At 41.6% G+C, this 21,171-nt stretch overlaps 1 protein-coding gene across 1 annotated transcript; it reads left to right on the forward strand.

The window, feature by feature from the left end:
• Positions 1-18,681: 18,681 nt before the first annotated feature.
• LOC107157599 (ras-related protein Rab-10-like) lies at positions 18,682-20,015 on the forward strand. Its single transcript, XM_048800345.1, has 2 exons — positions 18,682-18,802; positions 18,982-20,015. The coding sequence occupies exons 1-2, from the start codon at positions 18,682-18,684 to the stop codon at positions 19,800-19,802; spliced, it is 942 nt and encodes a 313-aa protein (XP_048656302.1). The 3' UTR covers positions 19,803-20,015.
• The last annotated feature ends 1,156 nt before the right edge of the window (positions 20,016-21,171 follow it).

Consider the following 21,171-nt stretch of genomic DNA (forward strand, 5'->3'; position numbering starts at 1 on the left):
ACAGGAAAGTTATGGAGGGGCTTAGTGTGCTGGCCCTGAGTTCAGAGGTGGGGGAGTCTAATCTCTCATATCTTTGTGTGGGGTGGGGTAGTGGGTATGGTCCTGGGGACTGAACTCATGGCTCTCTGCCACAGAGCTATACCCTCAGCCCTTTTAGTTTTTTTTTTTTTTGTATTTTGAGGCAGGGTCTCGTTAAGCTGCTGAGACTGGCCTCAAACTTGGAATCATCCTGCCTCAGCCTCCTGAGGATCTGAGATTACAAGTCTGCCTTAGGAACCCTGCTTTGCCTGATAGAGGCTGGCATGGAAATGGGCCCCAAAAGCCGCTGTCAGTTCAGTCCTTATGATATGGCCATGTCACCCATCTCTGCCCCTGCTTTCTTTACGCTCAAGAGCACTGGCCAGGACCGCACATGGAGCACCGCATGTGTGGGTGTGGGAACTGTGACTTGACTGCTAAGGGCCATTTAGGTGTAACACCCCTGTCCATGGTCCACTGTATCCCCCTTGGGGCCCAACTAGGCATACAATAACAATCTCCAGACTCCCGCAGTGGTGCATGCCTGCAATCCCAGCTGACACAGGCTGCAAGTTCAAAGCCATCCTCAGAAACTTAGCAAGGCCCTTAGCAACTTAGAGAGACCCTGTCTCTAAATAAAAAATATTAAAAAGGGCTGGGGCTGGGGCTCAGTGGGTAGGTGCCCCTAGGTTCAACCCCCATAAATAAATAAACAAACAAACAAATAAATAAATAAATAGGCCATGTATAGTGGGGCACAGTGAGCAGAGAGTGGGATGTGGAGAATTAGAAAGAATGGAGCCAAGAAAGGAAGCAGAGTAGCGTGGGCTTGGCATACAGGTGGATGAGAAGCACAGCAGCCTGGGAAAAGGACAAAGGAACATAGGGGATGTGCCACTCACCCTGGCACCACTCCGGGGCTCTCAGCCCTATTTGTTCCCTGATGGAGAGTCCTATGCAGGAGGTGCCACCCAGGAAGATGATGTGGCCATGACCCTGCTCCGATGCTTCACAGTACTACATATGCGGGTGGGGTCAGAGAGTCCTTCCTGGTGCAGGCAGAGGTCCTACAGGCCACTCCTGAGCCAAGTCCCGTCCCTTCATTGATCATAGCAGACCACAGAGAGGGTCCACCATCAAGAATAGACCCAGAAAGCAGATGGAATAGAAGAGAATTAGTTCCTTGAATCTGGCCCCTTTGGGTCCTCTCAGAGCCTAGAGAGGCAGGTTCCTATTGCAGAGGAGCTGGATGTGGACCCCAAGGATCTTGAGGGGATAATGCCACAGACAGTGACACTGAGGGACAGCCAGAAGCATGAGGGAGAAGTCACTGTGCCCTCTGCTCTGTCACCTCTGTATCTATGAAGGGCAGTAATGCCGACAATCAGTAGACCCCACAGAGACACATGGGTATGAGACCCCCAGAGAATCCTCTGTCGGACACAAGTTAGATCTTTCCACTTAGCTCTTCAGAGACCCAAGTAAATGACTGCCCCAGAGACCACCAAAGAACCTCCAACACAGTAGTTACAGACACCCAAGGACATCCCTCAGAAATAATACCAACTTCAGAGCCTCATGCAGATATCTCACAGAACCCCTGACACAGACTTCCCAGAGAGACCTCTGATGGAGACTTGTACCAGGAGAGACCTAACAGACCTGCCACAGCCTTTCACTGCTACATGGTCCTCACAGAGACCTCCCTTAAAGTTCCAGACCCTGGAGAAACATCTCCACAGAGATTCTTCACCACAAAGAACTCACCACAGAGACCACCAAGACACAGTACAGAGATATCTCAGAACAGAGACCACATGGAGGGTCTTCACACAGAGACCTCATACAGACGTTACACAGATTCTGAGAGACTCACACGAAGACATCTCACAGACACCTCACAAAGTTCCCACAGAGAGTTGACACACACTGACTTCCCACAGAGAACCCACATCCTTTCTTCCTTCTCAGTGGATCTGAAAACACTCAGCCAACTGGAAACACAAGAGTGTCCACCCAAGCCTTGTTCTCTAGCCAGAATCCTGAAACACTGACACACTCTCAACACGGCCCCCCAAATGGTCTTCTCTGCTTAGGAAAATCTTCAAGAACTTCTGTTCCTTTGTAATGTCACAGCCTTCTAACAGGAAAAAGAAAACTGCAGATTCCAAGTGTGGACCTGAAAAACTCCTTCCTTTACAGGTTTTTACTAGCCTCAGCTCTAACCCACAGTTGTTATGGTCATTAACCAAAGAAATATTAAATTTCCATAAATTACTGAGTTGTGCTAGTGACCACGATTGTGAGCAAGGTGAACATTCTGATTTCTTTATCTTGCTAACCTACTAAAATTAATAAATAAAGTGATAATGGGAAAACCCAAATAATCTAAATATATTTTATCCCATTTTATTAATGTTTATTTACTAATGCCAATGGGATTGATTCCAGTTAACAAAATACTTTTCCAAAATATTCCCTGAAATAATATTGGTAACAGATTACTAAACTTATATGTATAATAAATATGGTTTTCTTAGAATTTACTTTCAATAATGCTCAGATTCTCTAACAACAATTCTCAGAATTATGCAGAAGGTAAGGCATATTTTCTAGTTAAAAAGATTATCTGCCCTGCACCCTCCCTCCTCCTTTAGTAGTGCCATAGATTTCAGGTTTATTTTTCTTTTTCCTCTACAAGAAAGGATAAACCCACAGCCCAGTGAAATGGCAGTTTCTCCCTTCCATTCTCTTCCATCCGATGCAGCCAAGGATACCTGCACAGGGCTGGCACCGCCCTGGGTGTGGATGACACACTCCATATTTCCCAAAGGCAGGAGTGAGTCCTTCCACGGTTCTCCTTTGCACAAGGGGCTTTTCATGCTAACCTGCTAACAACAAGCTGATGAAAGGGTGCTCCTGAAATGTCTACTTCTCTCTGTTTATGAACATTGTTCATAAGGACAACTGCAGCTTTCCCATGCTTTCCTAAAGAGAATATCAGGCATCTATCAGCTTTAGAGTGTATGTGCTCCCCCACAAACAGAAGGTTTGTCCTTTCCACAGGGAACTGTGGATTATCCCACGGAAGGTGGAGAACAACTAACAACCACCTGCCCCAGGAGCTGCTCCCTGGGTGAGGAAAGGGGCCTGTTTTCTGCATTTAGAATCAGTAGTAAACACTAGTCCCTGCCAAGGGCCCCCTGAGCATATCTGTAGGGTCAGGAGTCCTGGCCACACTCCCAGAGAGTCCAGAAACCCATATGGGTCAGGAAAAGAGGCCATGCTAGCAGGTTTGAGCATCACTCCCCACCCACACCCACTGTGTGATCCAGGGCAAGCTTCTTATTTCCACACCTGAATCCTAAGAACATGGCGATTTACTTAATTCATGCAAAACGGTGGGCACTGTGTCTGGTTAGTGATACCTGTGGGCCGTCATTATCATCTCGGCCCCAGGCTCACTGTCAGCAAATCAGTTACAGAGGTGCCAGTCAGGTCCTCTCTCCAGGTATATTCCAGTGCACCCTGAGCACCCCACTTGAGAGAGATGGCACCTCTAAGCAGGTCAGAATTTAGTCTCAGTCACTGCTCAAGAGAAGCCAAGTCAGGATGCTCCCCAGCCCAAGTGCCACAGTCACAGTGCACAGAAGGAGTGTTCCCAGTGTACGGAACTTCAGATGGTCTGGGAGGGCTCGTGCCCTGCCACTTCATGTTTCCCATGGGCTCTGGGCCCAGGTAAATAACTGTTATACAGTACTGTAAAGGGAATAACAGCAAGGAAAAAAGTCTGTGTTCAATACAGACAAATCATTCTTTCTCAATATTTTTGATTGGAGGTTAGTTGAATCCATAGACGAGGACTGCAGATAAAGAAGGTTAACAGTATATATTATAAAAATCACAGCATATTATACAAAAGGGACTGCTCAGCATTTAATACAAATAAAAGCCTCTGTTGCTAATGGCTCTGCTATGACCCTCAGAGTAAGTTCAGTGCTACTGTCAGGATAATAAATGCATTTCCAAGGTCCTCTTCACAATGCTTCATTTCTTGCAGCTGTGATTAGTTTACCACTGGTTTTACTAGTCAGTTGGCAGATGAAGTCCTGCTACAAGAGCATGAAATCTATCAGGGTCCTACTTACTCCCATCATAGTATGCAGGTTCTTGGCAGGAACCTTCTTAAGCCACAAGGCCATGCTGGGTTGTTCAATGATAACTAGACAATGACATCAGCAAGTCCTATAGAGGGACACCCACAGCTGGGATCACCAACCTCTGCTTAGAGGGAATAATTGTAGAGACACCACCCCCCCCTTCAGACCTTCTGCATGGAGGATGCTCCTCTTCACTTGCAGATCCCAGATCCATGAGGACCTGGACTGTCAAGGATCAGGGAGGTACCCTACCACGTGCTCACTAACAATGAGGAAAATAAGGATGCCCCTTCTGCTTGATATGCACACACAGGTCCCCACACAAGCTGCCTGTACTGCACGGCTCCTGGAACTGCTCTGAGGCCCAGGAGATGCTGCTTTATAGGGACAATCTTCAACTTTATACATTTATGGAGCCTCTAAATAAACAAAACACTGATATTCCCAAATCCAAGTGTGACGTATTTTCTTTGTTTTGTGTTGGCCAAGCATAAAAGTAAAATATTTAAAACAAAACAGAAAGTTAAAAACAACTGAATTTATGACATTGATTTCTTAAATGTAAGTAAATTTTAATGCAAAATTTAAGAAGGGCATAATCTCAGAATTGAGGACAGCACTTTTAATTGGACACATTTTACTTAAGACAAACCTGTCACATCATTCTTGTTGCTCTCATTCCCCACAGACTTGAACCCACATTGACACTGGCTTCCATTAGGCCAACTGGTAGAAAAATGCTAAATGACTCCATTTTATTCAACAGTATTGACAAGACACACTGATGTTTCGTCACATCCTTTTGGGATGACAGGGGCTGGTGGGGGTGGCCTAATGCAGTGAGATGGGAACCAATGTGTGTTTAAGCTTCTAGCATGTCTCTAAACTGATCACATATTTACAGTATCAATTATACAATTTCATTATAAACATCAGATTGGCCTCATGGGTAAATAAAATCAGTATTTAGTGACATCACACTATTTTTTTCTAGGTTATGTCACATGGATTCATAATTCATAATATTCTGTACAATTATTTTAGATTTTGGATTTATAGTCTATGGATATTAAATCTGACATTTTACACAGTACTATTCATTTTATCAAGCAATCTACCACTTGACTAGTCCTAGAGACCCTGGTTGTCCCTGGGCTGTTTACTGACTGACTTATGCATGAGGTCACTTATCATCACTTGCTGGGGAAACAAAGGCAGAGCTTCTCTAGCCATGCCACCCCACCCTCATCCGTAGGCCCCATGAGCACCCCTGCTACAAACACTGTGGTGGCCCTAAGACCCTGATGCTCGCCAGAGACAACCAATCTCTCCACACCTGCCTATTATGGTTGAGTTATGTGCCCCCAAACTCATATGTGGTCTCAACCACCAATACTTCAGAATGGAACTTTATTTGGCAATAGGGCCTTTAAAGAAGTAATTAAGGTAAACTAAGGTCCATATGCTTGACTATAATCCATTCCGACTGGTGATATTTAAAAAGAAGAAAGTCTGGGTAAAGGAGTAGCATGCCAAACAAGACTACTATATCCAGAAGTGTTAGTCTTCAAGAAAACAGGGGAGATAAAGACCTTGGATAAAAATAAATTAAGGGAAGGCATGACCACTAGACCAGCATCACTGAAGATACTTGTGATAGTTTGGATCCAGAATGTCCCCAAAGGCCCCAGTACAGTAGTATTCAGAGGTGGGGCTTTTAGGAAATAATTGAATCAAGAGGACTCTGACCTCCTAAGTGGATTAATCCATCAATGGCTTCATAATATGAATGGATTACTGGGAAGTGGTGAAAACTGCAGGAAGTGGGGTCTAGTTGAAAGGAGTAGGTCCTTGGGGGCAGGCCCTTGTGGAATATGTCTTGTCTCCAGACCCTTCCTGTCCCTCTCTCTGCTTCCCAGCTGCCAGGAGGTGAGCAACTTTCCTCTGCCAAGCCCATCTGCTATGATGTTCTGCCTCACCTTAGGCACAAAGGAATGGAGCTGGCCAACCACAGAATGAAACCTCTGTAACCATGAGGCAAAATAAATCTTCCTTTCTTTAAAGAGTTTTCTCAGGTATTGTGTCACAGTGATGAAAAGCTAAGATAGTACAAAAGGGAATACTGTACCCAGAGGAGGAAGGGAGATAAAATAATCAGCAAATGTGAGAAAGTGAATCCCACTAAAGGAGTAGACATTAGAAATAGTATAGAATCATACATTATCTAAATAGTAAACCATCAAACTTCCAAGATGAATAAGATAGGAAGAAAAAAAACATAAAATATTCAAAACCACAGAAGTAAAAAAGAACAAAATGACTGGAACAAGTACATACCTTTTGATAATCACCATGAATGTAAATATTATTAATTTTCCATATATGTAGATTGGCTAAATGGATTAAAAAATAGGACCTAACAATATGCTGCCTACAAGAAACTGACCTCACGTACGAAACCATACACACAATGATAGTGAAAGGATGGAAAATGATGCTCCCAGTAAAGGGAATCCAAAAGCAAAAAGGAGTAGCTACATTTATAACTGACAAAACAGACTTTAAAACAAAATCAGAAGAGAAAAGGAGGTCACTATGTATTGATCAAGGGAACAATTCATCACAAAGACATAATCATTATAAATGCATTAGCAATGAGTCTTAGAGCACCCAATTTTAAAAAACAAACATGATTAGAGATGAATGGAAAGAGGGGGATACAGCTCAGCTGGTAGAGTGCTTGCCTTAGATGCACACAGGCCCTGGGTTCAATCCCCACCTCTGCCACAGAAAAAAAGAAAAAAGCATAAGGCATCCTTGAGGCCAAGCCCACATGATATTTGCCTTTACATTCTCACAGTGGGGCTCAGTGCCTTGCCTTCTGGGGTGCTCAATAATTGCTGGTGCTCTAAATGAACTAAAGAAAGCACTTTATCTCATCTCTAAGTAACTTGAACATTCTAGAAAAGAACTATTTTCTGAATGGAAATGGTCTTTCATGAGCCATTTTTACAATTGGCTGAAAGGCAAGTGCTTTCTCAGGGACTGTGTGTTGTCCTGCCAAGGTTCATAGGAAAAGAAAGAAGGCTGTATTCAAATTTTAAGCCAGAATCCCCCCACATTGGAACACACAGCACACACAGAGGGGTTGAGGAAGGGCTTTTGAGGCAGGGACAGCTCACAGAGGTGTGGGCAAGGATGAGGAGTCCATTGATGGACGAGCAACCCCTAACAGGAGGCTGCACATCCAGATGAGAGTGACAGGGATAGGCATGCTCCTGGAAGCATGAGGCTTGAGGCTGTCATGGAAAAACTGCTGCCACCTCAGCTGTGGGCTCAGAACCCAGCCCCTGCCAGGGCTGTCTCCAAGCAGGACCACAGAGGTCAGGGAATGAGCGCCCTGGCCTCTTTCCCCTCCAGCCCTCCTCTCCCCAGAAGTGTCTCCCATTGGGTGAAGGTGAACCACTGCCAGAGGTCCAGGGAGCTCTTTGATCCACTGCATGCTGTCTGCACCACCAGGCATCTCCAGCAGGTGTCATTCACACTGTGAGATGGTGATCGCTGGCACAGTGGAGTGGCCAGAGAAGTCCGTCCAGGTACATGCAGCTGGATGCCAGGAAAAGACTCAAGGAAGGTGGAAAAATCACTTAACTTGATGTCTAAGGTTCAGCCATCACAAATGAAGAATTACATGGGGGCTTAGCACATCCTCACTGACTCATCAATAGACAAGAGCTGGTGGCAGGGCCTGGGAATTAGAAACCTGCATAAAGTGGAACTCGGTAGTTTCAAAATATCCTCTTTTCAAGAACATGCCATGGGCTATCTGGATTACTGTGTTTGTATTCTTTTTATTATTATAACTTTTAAGCATAACAGATACTTTAGAGCTGATAAAATACTTGCTAATGAAGACTTTATATTCAAATTCTGGAAGGCTTCATATACAGTAGTTTGATAGTAGGAAAACATGTCATCTGATACCATGCAGTCTCCTGACTTAGTGTAACATAAAAATGCAAGTCTGTCATTAAAAAGCATTGCAGAGTTGAGAAAGTAGAACATTCACATAAGATCACCACACTATAATGCCACCATGTTGATATGTGCAGAATGAATAACGCTGAGACTTTTAAGAGAGCCATTCGGTGAGATGGACTTTGTTAGAAATCCCTTGTATGTGGAAAGGTTCCATTGTAAACAATGCCTTTCAGATCATTAGTCATGTAACTTTGGTCACAATAATTAAAACTACACTCACTTTAATTCTCTTCACCTGTTAGATTGTGCACAGTATCTAGAATATGAACAAAAGCAAAAGTCATCATGGGGGTAGAAAGACAAGTTGCAATAATGAAATAATGAACACAGTAAGATATTTAAGAGAATAATAATCAGAACTAATCAGTCTCCTGCATCTTCAAAGGGCGAAGCAAATTGAAAAGGACTTAGGGATTTTACTAGAACATAAGAAATTGATTTTTATGTTGATAAAACTTATTTTACTGTTTCAACACATTTGGAGATTCTGATTTTGATATCTGAGAGGAACTGATACCTGAATTTTCCTTGCAGCCATCTATTTGTTTGGATTTGTTTGGGGCTGCAGCAGATAATTGTTCAATCTTCTTTCTTAGTTGATTCTTATGTTCAATCCCAGAAAACTTCCTTCAAAATGCAGTTCTATGGACAAACTTGATCCAGACTAACTTGACCTGGCTCTAGTGACCTCAGTTATATCTCCATTCACTTGTCACAACTGTTTCTAAATGTATGGTCAATTTTGAGATTGTGTGTCATTTTAGTCACATTCTTTTTGATCATAATGATTGTTTTCTGTGTTTCGTGGTACCAGCATTAATATAGCAAGGTAGCATACTTCTTTTAGAGGACATTTCTTGCAATACTTTCTGGGCATTAAATTAAAAATTCTATTTGTTACAATAATGGAAAACAAACACATAAATGTCTGACTTAAGACAAGAATAATTGTTTAGAACAGGTATTTGGAAATGTAATTTCTGGAGAGTAAGATACACATTTATACTTTTAATCAACATTCCTTGATTGATCTCCAAAAAAACAATGTATAATAGCTTCTGAATCTTGACGAACCAAGGAAAATGTTGATAATATTGAATGTTAAAAATATTATTCACTGGGAGGCTAAGACAGAGGATCAGGAGTTCACAGCCAGCCTCAGCAATGATGAGGCTCTAAGCAACTCAGTGAGACCTTGTCTCTAAATAAAATACAAAATAGGGATGGAGATGTTGCTGAGTGGTTGAGTTCTCCTGAGTTCAATCCTCAGTATCAACCCCCCAAATCATCCATTTTACAAATAAAAAGTTTTATCACATGCAATTTAGCTTGAATTTCCTGATTATTAGGTAATCCAAAAGATTACTTTGGGATGATTAAACATATTTGTCATATGCCGATTGAGTGCTTAAGTGAAAGTTCACATACCCAATCAGTGTGGGAACAGCCAGCTGTCAACCTTGACACGAAGGTTCAGAAACTAATGGCTGTCATAAACCAGCCCAAGATGAGGGCAATAGCCCTAAGGAAAGATACAGCAAAGGATCTTCGGGATACAGCTGTATTTTGTAGTTGTAGGTGAACACAATACCTTTATTTTATTTTTATGTGGTGCTGAGTATCAAACCCAGTGCCTCACGCATGCTAGGCAAGTGCTCTACCTCTGAGCCACAACCCCAGCCCATAATTATATATACTTATATAGTAATTAGAATATGCCAAAAGTCCAAATTGGTTGTAGTCAGGCCCTAGGGTTGTGTTCTCATAATTTCAGGCCCTAGGAGTGTGTTCTCATAATTTCTATGTTGTAGACTCCACCCAACAAATGCAACTTCATGTTTAGGCTAAATGTTAAAATGTAATTTTGTGTTTAGCATGAATGTTAGTATTCATCTCTAATATTGCCATGCAATTATACATTCACTTACAATTATAGTTTCACTTCAAGATCTTCCCCAAAATCATCACCTGGAAGTAGATACAGATTTCACTATTAAATCTAATAATCCATCTTCTCATGCCAGTGGCTTCTGTTAACACCTATGAAGAGAATGATAAGTGCATCCCCAATCCCAACTTCGAATTATTGATAACTTGTCAGCCTCATTATAAATCCTCAAATGCCCCACAAACACACCAGTGTGAATTCAAACCCAGGATCCCTGGTCCCTTGGGACCAGTTGTCCAAGGCAGACCCAGTAGAATCCCTGACATCTTTGCCTCCCACTATCCAGTCATTCTGGTCCTCTTCGAAGGCTGCTTCCAATCCAGCCATGTAAGTATTTTTCCTTTGGCATCATCCAAATCCAAGTGACCTGTTCTTGACCTCAACAGGAGACACCAGCATCCACCCTTGATGCCACCCATTCTCCACATGCAGCCAGGGTAGCCCTCTCAAAATGTGTTACCAAATTTGTTGATCCACTACTTAGAGCTTCTGCAGGACCCAAGGAGATCATAGCAAATATTGCCAGACTGTCATGTGGCCAAGGGTGCACCTGGCAGAAAGTCACTGAAACCGGCACAAAGATTGCATCCAAGGAGACTGAGGTCAGAGATTTAGAGTGGAGTGCAACTCACTTTCCCTTTGAGCCTGGTGGCTTGCACAATCAACTGAGGAGGGTTTGGAAGCCGAACAGGTGGACAGAAGTGCATTTGAGGACTGAGTCTTGAAAAGCCGTAGTTGGGAGTGCACGAGACCTGCTGCAACCCCTCCCCCCAGGAGAGTTGGTTACCCTGCCCTACAAGTAGAATTCTCAGGAGACACTTGAAATCCAGACCCCAGAAGAGATGAGCATCTGCCAGGCCCTAAGGGTGTGCTCTCCTAATTTCTATGTAACTGACGCCACCCAACAAAGTTACACACAGAGCCAGACCTCAGCCACCAGAGCTTCTCATTTCTAAATGAGAAGTCATGTCAGCCTCAACCCGGGGATGCATCAGTCTAGTCTGCCCCAACCAAACTCAGACAGTACTGCCCACTCCATCCTACCTTGTAAGGCTGAGTAGAGAAGCTGAGAGCCACTTAAGCCAGCTTTGAACCTAGGCCACTCTAGTCAGTAGCCTGTCCAGCAACACAAAAGTAAGGGTTCAATCACCCCCAGCCCTTGGTCTCTCTAAGGGATACAGAGCTCAAGGAAAAAATGGAAAGGAGGACAGTGTGGCAGAGGTAGTAAATATCTGCCCTTGTCCATAATTTTGACCACCTCAGTAGAGACAATTCTTTCATTTTTCATTAAGAATTTGTTGTTTTTGTCAATCAACTTTCTTTCAATTTTAAAATTTTGTTATTTTTTTTCTTCCCTTCACTATGGCCTTCACGTTCTACCTCTTTTCTACTTATCTTTTTCCTCTTTGGAATATTCTAACCTTTCTTTTGTCCTCCTTTCCCATTTTCTTCTTTCTTAATGAATTGTATTTTTACCATCCTTTAAAACTATTTCGTTTATATAATTCTTGTTCCCAGCATTCACATTCTTGCAGTTATTTATACTACAGCTATGTTGCAGCTGATGCTTGGTGTTTACTTTAATGGTAAATCTAGTTCACTGTTATTTGTCATTGCTACTTTAATTTCTGACACCATCATTTCTGGCTTTGTGATTATTAGTATTGCAGATGTCATAACTGACAGCTGGTATTTACTTGAATGTTGCAGATTGTTCCCCATTATTGTTGTTGTTGTTATTTATCTCCCCTTTTCTGTAGTTCTTGGGTATCAAATGTGACACTTCAAATTGGTGAAGCACATACTGTGCTGCTGAGCTACACTCCCAATCCCACTAAGACAGTGTGCACCTTGTTCCACACATAACAACTATGCTCAAACTTCAGCAATACTTTAACACAAAGAATGGGGGGGACCCCAAAGAGACAACCATGGCCCAAGTAGGAACTGCTGGGGAGAAGGCTCAACTCACCCATGGACATCTGCTCTTACATCCACAGCAGAGAGAAATAACACAAAGACCCCAACATAGGTTACTCCCATATACTCTTTTATTTAAATATTTTTTTCAGCTGTGGTTGTCAATACCTTGATTTTATTTATTTATTTTAATGTGGTGCTGAGGATTGAACCCAGGGTCTTGCATGAGCCAGGTGAGCACTCTACCGCTGAGCCCAGACCCTCCCAGATACTCTTCAAATATACAGAGTTGCCAAACCTAGAAAAGTAATCACAGAGGGTATGTATACACCCTGATAGATGCAACACACTTGTCTGATCTACTAAAAAGATCCAGTGAAATCTACAAACAAAGGGGAATCCTCAAGTTCTAACATACTACACAAGTTGGAATATTTGCTTTGATCAGAAATCATGATCAAAAAGTTAGCAGAGTAAATATACTACAAAACCCACATGGGAATATATTCAACAATCCACACAACCTGATAGCCCAGAACACTTTGCCAACAAGCAGGTGTGCACTAAGAATATCCTCACATAAAAGTGGAAGAGAAATCCATCCCAACAGATATGCAAATCTCAACATAAGAATACAAGTGATATGAAAAAAACAATGTAATAAAACACCTCTTAAGGTCTGTAATTCACTAACAACAGACTCCAAAAATATCAAAGAGGAAGAAATACTAATAAAAATTTTTAAAAAAAGATTATTTAAAAATTAATATTCTAAGATGCTACAAAAAACAACTGAATGAATTAAGGAAGTCAGTACAGGATATAAATAATAAATTAAATGAAGAGATAGAGATACTGAAAAAGAACTAAACAGAAGTCTTGGAACTTACAGGCAAAATCAATCAAATCAAAAACTGAATTGAAAGTGTTTCCAATGCATTAGATTAAGTAGAAGACAGAATTTCAGAGCTTGAAGATAAAGTGTGCATCCTTGAACATTCAGACAATATTAAAGAAAAAAATTAATTTACAAGAACTCTGAGACAACATTAAGAGACCAAACTTAATGCTCAGAGACATTAAAGAAGGTTCAGACATACAGGATCATGGTAGTGACAGAACAGCAGAAAAATATCTGAAGCCTTGGGAATAAGATGAACTTCCTAATACTGGAAGCATGTAGGAACTCAACAAACCAGACCAGAAAAGAACTTTTTTACACCCTATTATAATTGCAATGCCAAAACTTTGAAAGAAAGGATTTTTAAAAGTTACTAGAATTTTAAGAGCCAGGTCACATTTAGACAAAATCAATCAGCTTAACATTCAATTTCTCAACAGAAACCCTAATGTCTAGGAGGGCTTGGAACAATCTATTTCAAGTCCTGAAAGAAAATAACAGCCAACCAAGATTGCTGTATCCAATAAACCATCAGAACTGTAGTATCAGAATTGAAAAAGAAATAAAAACCTACCAAGATGAGCATAATCGGAAAAAAATCATTATTACTATGCTGCATTGCAGATGATACTTAGAAGAATTCTACACATAGAGAAGATTAAAAATAATCTAGAAATCTTGGATAAGAGTAAATTACATCAGAAGTGTGGATGAACATGTAACAACTAGGATATAAGCAAACATTAAATGTAAATCAAAATGAAAAGAAGTAACACAGTCCTCTCTGTAACAACACTGACTATAAATGGTCTCATTTCTCCAAATAATAGACATAGATCATAGGACAGGACTAAAAAAAGACAAGACATTTTTTAAATTAAAAAAAAAAAACAGTTATTGTTACCTGCAGTAAACACAGCCATGGTCAAAGATATTCACAAGCTCAAAGTAAAAGAATGAAAAATGGCATTTCATATAATGAAACCTGAAAGCAAGCAGGAATACCTGTTCATACCCAACAAAGCAGATTTCAAGCAAAATTTGTCAGAGGACAAAAAGAAGGTCACCACATCCTGGTAAAGGGGACAATCCAACAAGAAAAGATATAGTAAACATTTATGCCCCAAACACTGGTGCATCTACTGAGATAAAACACGATGCAACATAATGGTTCATATAGGTCCTTCATATAGGTCCCACTGTAATAATACCAGGATTCCAGGGTATCTCTCTCACTAATAGATGAGACACAAAATCAACAGCAGGAATAAAACTACAGAAGCTGTACAAAGATGGAGAAATTGAACAATACACATTTTAGTGGTGAGTGGATCATCAAAGGATTCTGAGAAGACACTAAAAAATTCTAAGAATTAAACAGGAATAGAGATACAACAAACCGGAGCAGAGAAACCCCAGTGGCAGCCGCAAGGAGGTGTTGGGCCAGTAGCACTCAGGACCTTGTGGCTGTCCCATGTCCCAGTGCTCACCCGCTCTCCTCAGATGTGTGGCCTCGGCCAGGGAAGTGCATCTGGCTACCACTGGGGTCTCAGAGTGCCTAGTTCCTGGGCTCTGGGGAGTGATGAGCGGGCAGTGCAATGAGCAGACAGCTGCATCCTATCTGCCTAGCTCCCTCCTGCGCCCCAGGGGCCAGAAGGAGGGCTGGAGGACAGCCGTACCTGGTGCCCGCCTCCGGGCCACGCTGTGCAGCTCTGCCCCCTGAAAGCGCTACCCAGGGACACCTGTGGCCCATGCTCTGCCGGCCGCTGCCAAAGCCCGCTCGTGCCCGCCCTCTGTCGCTGCAGTGCCTGCCGCCTTGAGGCGACCACCCTCCCCCAAGATGCGGCACATGATGTGGCTGACGCTGCTGGTGTTCCTGGCCGTGCTGCTGATGGTGTGCGGATCAGATCTGCATGCCAAAGGAGGGCACCTGCTCATGAGGACCACCGACCCCAGCCATGGTCCTCTTATTAGCAAACGATGAAAGGCAATTGTGAGCCTCTGTCTTTAGTGGCTTGGCTCTGAAATGTCCCTAAATGACTGAAGAACATTTATTCTTGGATTTTTTATCCAGTTCCAAAAATTTACATATGAAGTCATAGAGTGATAAAGGGAATTAAAACCAATTTGGGCCATTGCAAATTTCATCTTAAAGATAATATTTTGTTTCACAGGGTTTCTGCTTCCACTTGGCTTTTGGGATTTTTCGTTCATTTGTTTGCACTGCTGCAAATCTGGTAAACATTTCAAGCTTTAAACACACTTGAATAGTCATAAAATGTATTCTTTTCTTCATGTTTAACTTGTCTGAAATAGGGATGTATCTCATTACTGTCAACCAGGTTAGCTGCATAAAATATTAGGAATAAGACAAGGATATAAATAAAGAAAAAAAAAGTGTTAAAAAATGACTCTCAAGGTCCTTCCCAACTTCATGAATCTGAACTCAGTGGTGGCTTCGTACTGAATTGCTTTTCTTCCTACCAAACTGTTTTTAATTCTATACTTGGATGCCCAGGACAGAACACCAATGAGCTAGCTCATTCTCCAAGGAAGCCAGGTAGGGGGTCTCCATACATGACAATGACTCTTCAAAGCAGCTAGTTGATTTTATCCTGCCAGTGATCCACTGCTAGAGTACCAATTACCTACTTTAAATTTTTTTTTTGGTAGTTGGACACAATAGCTTTATTTTATTTATTTATTTATATGGGGGTACTGAGGATGGAACCCAGGGCCTCACATGTGCTAGAGGTGTGCTGTCCCGCTGAGCCACAACCCCAGCCCCTATTTTTATTTTTGACAATGATATAAANTGATTTGGAATCAGAATGTTTCCAAAAGGCGTGTACTCTGATTGCTTGACCTCCAATGCAATGCAATAATACTCAGAGGTGGGGCTTTTGGAAAATGATTGAATCATGAGGACTCTGACCTCCTAAGTGGATTATCCATTGATTGATTCATAATATGAATGGATTAGTGGGAGGTGGTGGAAACTGTAGAAAGTGGGATCTAGTTGAAAGGAGTGAGTCTGTGGGGACAGGTCCTTGGGGACTATATCATGTCACCAGCCCCTTCTTGTGCTTCTCTCTGCTTCTGCTGCCAGGAGGTGAGCAACTTTCCTCTGCCAAGCCCATCTGCCTTGATGCAAGCATTTGAGCCTCACCTTAGGCCCAAATAATGAAGCCAGCCAACTAAAGAATGAAACCTCTGTAACCATGAGGCAAAATAAATCTTTCTCAGGTATTCTGTCATAGTGATGAAAAGCTAAGGTAAATACACACTGCAACCAATTATCAATAACACAAAAGGGAATACTACACCCAGAAGAGGAAGAAAGATCAAATCATCAGCAAATGTGAAAAAATAAATCCCGCTAGAGGCGTACACATGCAAATGAGAAATAGTAAAGAATCATACATCATCAATATAGTAAACCATCAAACTTCTAAGATGAGTTAAAAAAAATAAAGAAAAAAAACATGGAATATTCAAAACCACCAGAATATTCAAAACCATCAGAAAAGCAAATGACAGGAACAAGAACATACCTTTCGATAATCACCCTGAATATAAATGTTCCATATTTTCCATATAAAAGATGCAGACTGGCTGAATTGATTAATAATTAAGACCTAACAATATGCTGCCTACAAAAAACTTACCTCATGTGCAAAGACATACATACAGTGATAGTGAAAGGATGGAAAATGATGTTCCAAGTAAAGGGAATCCAAAAGCGAAAAAAGAGTAGCTGCATTTATAACTGACAAAACAGACTTTTAAAACAAAATCAGAAGAGAAAAGAGGCCACTATGTATTGATCAAGAGAGTGATTCATCACAAAGATATAATATTATAAATGCATAAGCAATAAGTCTTGGAGCACCCAATTTTAAAAAACAAACATAATTAGAGATAAATGGAAAGACAGGCCACAATAAACACATCATTCAAACAATAAACAACACCAACAAAGAAACAACAGATTTACATTAGTACTATAGACCGAATGGACTTAACATCTACAAAATATTCCATCCAACAGTTGCAAAATACACAGTATTTTCTTCAGCACAAAAAATGTTTTCCAAAACATACCATATATTAGACAATGAAGTAATTACTAACAAAATTTTTAAATGAAATAATTTCTTGTATTTTATCTGATTACAATGAAAAGAAGCTAGAAATAACTGCAGAAATTACACAAACACATGGAGCTTGAACAACACACTATGAAATGAACAAGGAACAGTTTCTTGCAGGTCATGGAAGAAATAAGGGGGGGAATTTTAAATTCTTTTTTGGAGGGGGGCATTTTGGGGGTTTGAATTTAGGGGCACTAGACCACTGAGCCACATCCCCAGACCTATTTTGTACTTTATTTAAAGAGAGGGTCTCACTGCGTTGCTTAGTACCTCGCTTTTGCTGAGGCTGGCTTTGTATTTGCAATCCTCCTGCCTCAGCCTTCCCAAGCCACTGGGATTACAGGTGTGCCCCACTGTGCCCAGCTTAAAATTTCTTGAATCAACCAAAATGGAACCACAACATACCAGAACAGGGAAAGCAGTGCTGAGAGGCATTTATAGTGATGAATGACTACATAAAACAAAAGAATTCAAATCAATAACATTATGATTCATCATAATGTCTTACAAAAAACAAGAACAAACCAAATCCAAAATCCATGGAAGGAAATAAATAGTAAAGATCAGAGAAGAAATAAATGAATTGGAGAATAAAAAAATAATATAAAACATCAATGAAACAAAGAGTTGGTTCTTTGATACAATAATATTGACAAACCCTTAGCTAAACTGACAAAAACAAAAAGAGAGAAGGCCCAAATAAATAAAATCAGACTTAAAAAGGGGTCTGAAGCCAGATACAGTGAAATTCAAAGGATCATTAGGGGAACTTTTGAAAAATTCTATGTCTAATAAATTAGAAAATCTAGAAGAAATGGAGAAATTCCAGACACATATGATTTAACAAAATTGAATCAAAAGGATATAAAATATCTAAATATATCAATGACAAATATTAAGATGGAAGCAGTAATAAAAAGTTTTTTAATTAAGGACTAGGGCTATAGCTCAGTTGATAGAGTGCATACTTTGCATGCAAAAAGACCTAGCACCACAGAAATACTCAGCACCACACACACACACACACACACACACACAAACAGTTTTTGATTAAAAGGGAAAAAAGACCATCCTAGAACCAGATGGAGTCATTGCTGAATTTTACCAAAATTTTAAAGAACTAACACCAATGTTGCTCAAACTAATTCATAAAACAGGGAAAGAAAGTTTCAAACTCATTCTATGAAGCCAGTATTACTCAGCTAACAAAACCTGTAAAGGACACAACAGAAAAAAAATAGTATATTCCAATATCTCTGAGGAAAGATATATAAAAACATGTGATAAAATGCTTTCAGATTTAATTTAATAGCACATTAAAAAGATAACACACCATGATCAACTTTGTTACATTTCAAGGATGCAAGAATGGTTCAACAAATACACATCAATAAATGTACTAAGCATATAAATAAAGTCAAAGGTAAAAATCGTACAATCATCTCAAGAGATGCAAAAAAATTCTTTGATAACATGCAGCATCTCAGCCAGGCATGGTGGTCCATACCTGTAATCCCAGGGCTCCGAAGGTGCAGGAAGATGGTCGCGAATGCAAACCAGCCTCAGCAAAAGCGAGGCCCTAACCGACTCGGTGAGGAGGCGGCCACGCGGAAAGGCGGCTCTGGCTGGGCGGCTCGCCTGCCTGCGGCTCTGTGGCTGGGTTCGTCCGCTCGCGGTCTTCATTGGCTGTCCTCCCGTCCGCCCAGCTCCCTGGACGGCAGAGCCCACTCGCTCGCCTGCGGGAGCGTCCCGGCCGAGCAGCCCTGAGGGGGGAGGGAGGCCATTGTGTCCCGACCGACTCCCCGGAAGCGGGCGGAGCGGCTGGGAGAGGCTGCTGAGCTGTGGTCGCCGCCCTCGGAGGCTCGGGACGCCGCCACCGTCGAGGCTTTCTTGAGGAGCTGTTCCTTGGTCGCCCGCATCCGCTCGAGCCCTCCTTTTTTCCCACGCTTCCCCGGTCCCCCGGCCCCAGAACGCCCGGGCGAGGAGTTGGCCGTGGGGAGAAGGACCGACCCCTTGGGGCCGCCGGCGGCGAGAGCGCGAGCCGCTCCTCCCAAGGGCCGAAGAAGAAGACGTCCGACCTGCTTTTCCAGCTGCTCCTGATCGGGGACTCGGGAGTGGGGAAGACCTGCGTCCTTTTTCCTTTTCCAGATGATGCCTTCAATACCACCTTTATTTCCACCATAGGAATAGACTTTAAGATCAAAACAGTTGAATTACAAGGAAAGAAGATCAAGCTACAGATAGGGGATCCAGCAGGCCAGGAGCGATTTCACACCATCACCACCTCCTACTACAGAGGAGCAATGGGCACCGTGCTAGTATATGACATCACCAACGGTAAAAGTTTTGAAAACATCAGCAAATGGCTTAGAAACATAGATGGGCACGCCAATGAAGATGTGGAAAGAATGTTACTAGGACACAAATGTGATATGGACGATAAAAGACTTGTACCTAAAGGCAAAGGAGAACAGATTGCAAGGGAGCATGGTATTAGATTTTTTGAGACTAGTGCAAAAGCAAATATAAACATTGAAAAGGCGTTCCTCACATTACCTGAAGATATCCTTCGAAAGACCCCGGTAAAAGAGCCCAACAGTGAAAATGTAGATATCAGCAGTGGAGGAGGTGTGACAGGCTGGAAGAGCAAATGTTGCTGAGCGTTCTCCTGTTCTACCCGTTGCCATCCACCACCCGTTTCTCTTCTTGCTGCAAAATAAACCACTCTGTCCATTTTTAACTCTGTTAAACAGATATTTTTGTTCTCATCATTATAACTATCCAAACCACCTTTTTTATTTGTTCTTTCATCTGTGACTGCTTGCTGACTTTATTATAATTTTCTTTAAACAAAAAAATGTATAGAAAAATCATGTCTGTTTGAGATAATGAAAAGGATCTGCACACAGATGGTGGTTGTCGCATGTGACTGCACTTAATGCCTCTAAACTGTACACTTAAAGGCAAAAGCATGTTGTGCATACTTTATTACAATTAAAAAAATGAAATTCTCGTATGTGTTGTATGGATGAAACTCTGAGACATCCTACTAGGTGAAAGGACACAAGGGGAGGAAGGTTGTATGGTTCCAATGATATGGAATGTCTCTAATGGCAGATTCCTAAAGTTGGAAGCTAGGTTGGATGCTAAGGGAGGGGAAGTCTGGAATTATTGTTTAGTGAGTACATTTTCTGTTTGGGATGATAGAAAAGATTTGGAAATAAAGGGTAGGGATGGATGCATACCATTGTAAATGTAATTCATGCCAAGGAGCTGTACACTTAAAAAGAGCAAAATACCAAATTTTATGTTATACATATTTTACCACTGTATGAGTATGTAAGTAAATAACTAAACAAAACTGATATTTGACAGAGGTGGCATTACAAACTTCTAGGGGGAATGATACACTTGTCAATGAGTGGGGCAGAGACACCTAATTAGCCTACTGGGAAAAGTCAGAGCAGTATTTCATGGCAAACAAAAATGGAATTTCTTAAAGGCACACTCATACATTGCTGGTGGGACTGCAAATTGGTGCAACCACTCTGGAAAGCAGTATGAAGATTCCTCAGAAAATCTGGAATGGAACCACCATTTGACCCAGTTATCCCACTCCTCAGTGTATGCTCAGAGGACTTAAAATCAGCATACTACAATGACAAACTCACATCAATGCTTTTAGCAGCTCAATTCACAATAGCTAAGCTATGGAACCAACCTAGGTGCCCTTCAACAGATGAATGGAAAAAGAAAATGTGGTATAATACACAATGGAGTATTACTCAGCCATAAAGAAGAATGACTTTGACATTTGCTGGTAAATGGGTGGATCTGAAGATTATCATGCTAAGTGAAATAAACCAGTCCCCAAAACCCAAAGGCCAAATGTTCTCTCTGATACATGGATGCTAACACACAACAAGGAAAGGTGGGTAGAAGTTCAGTGGAATAAACAAAGAGAAATAAAGGTTGGGGGGACAGGAAGAGGAAAGACAGTAGAATGAATTGGACATAACTTTCCTATGT

The sequence above is a fragment of the Marmota marmota genome, unplaced genomic scaffold (genome assembly GCF_001458135.2).
Source record: "Marmota marmota marmota unplaced genomic scaffold, marMar, whole genome shotgun sequence".
NCBI classification, from domain to species: Eukaryota; Metazoa; Chordata; class Mammalia; order Rodentia; family Sciuridae; genus Marmota; species Marmota marmota.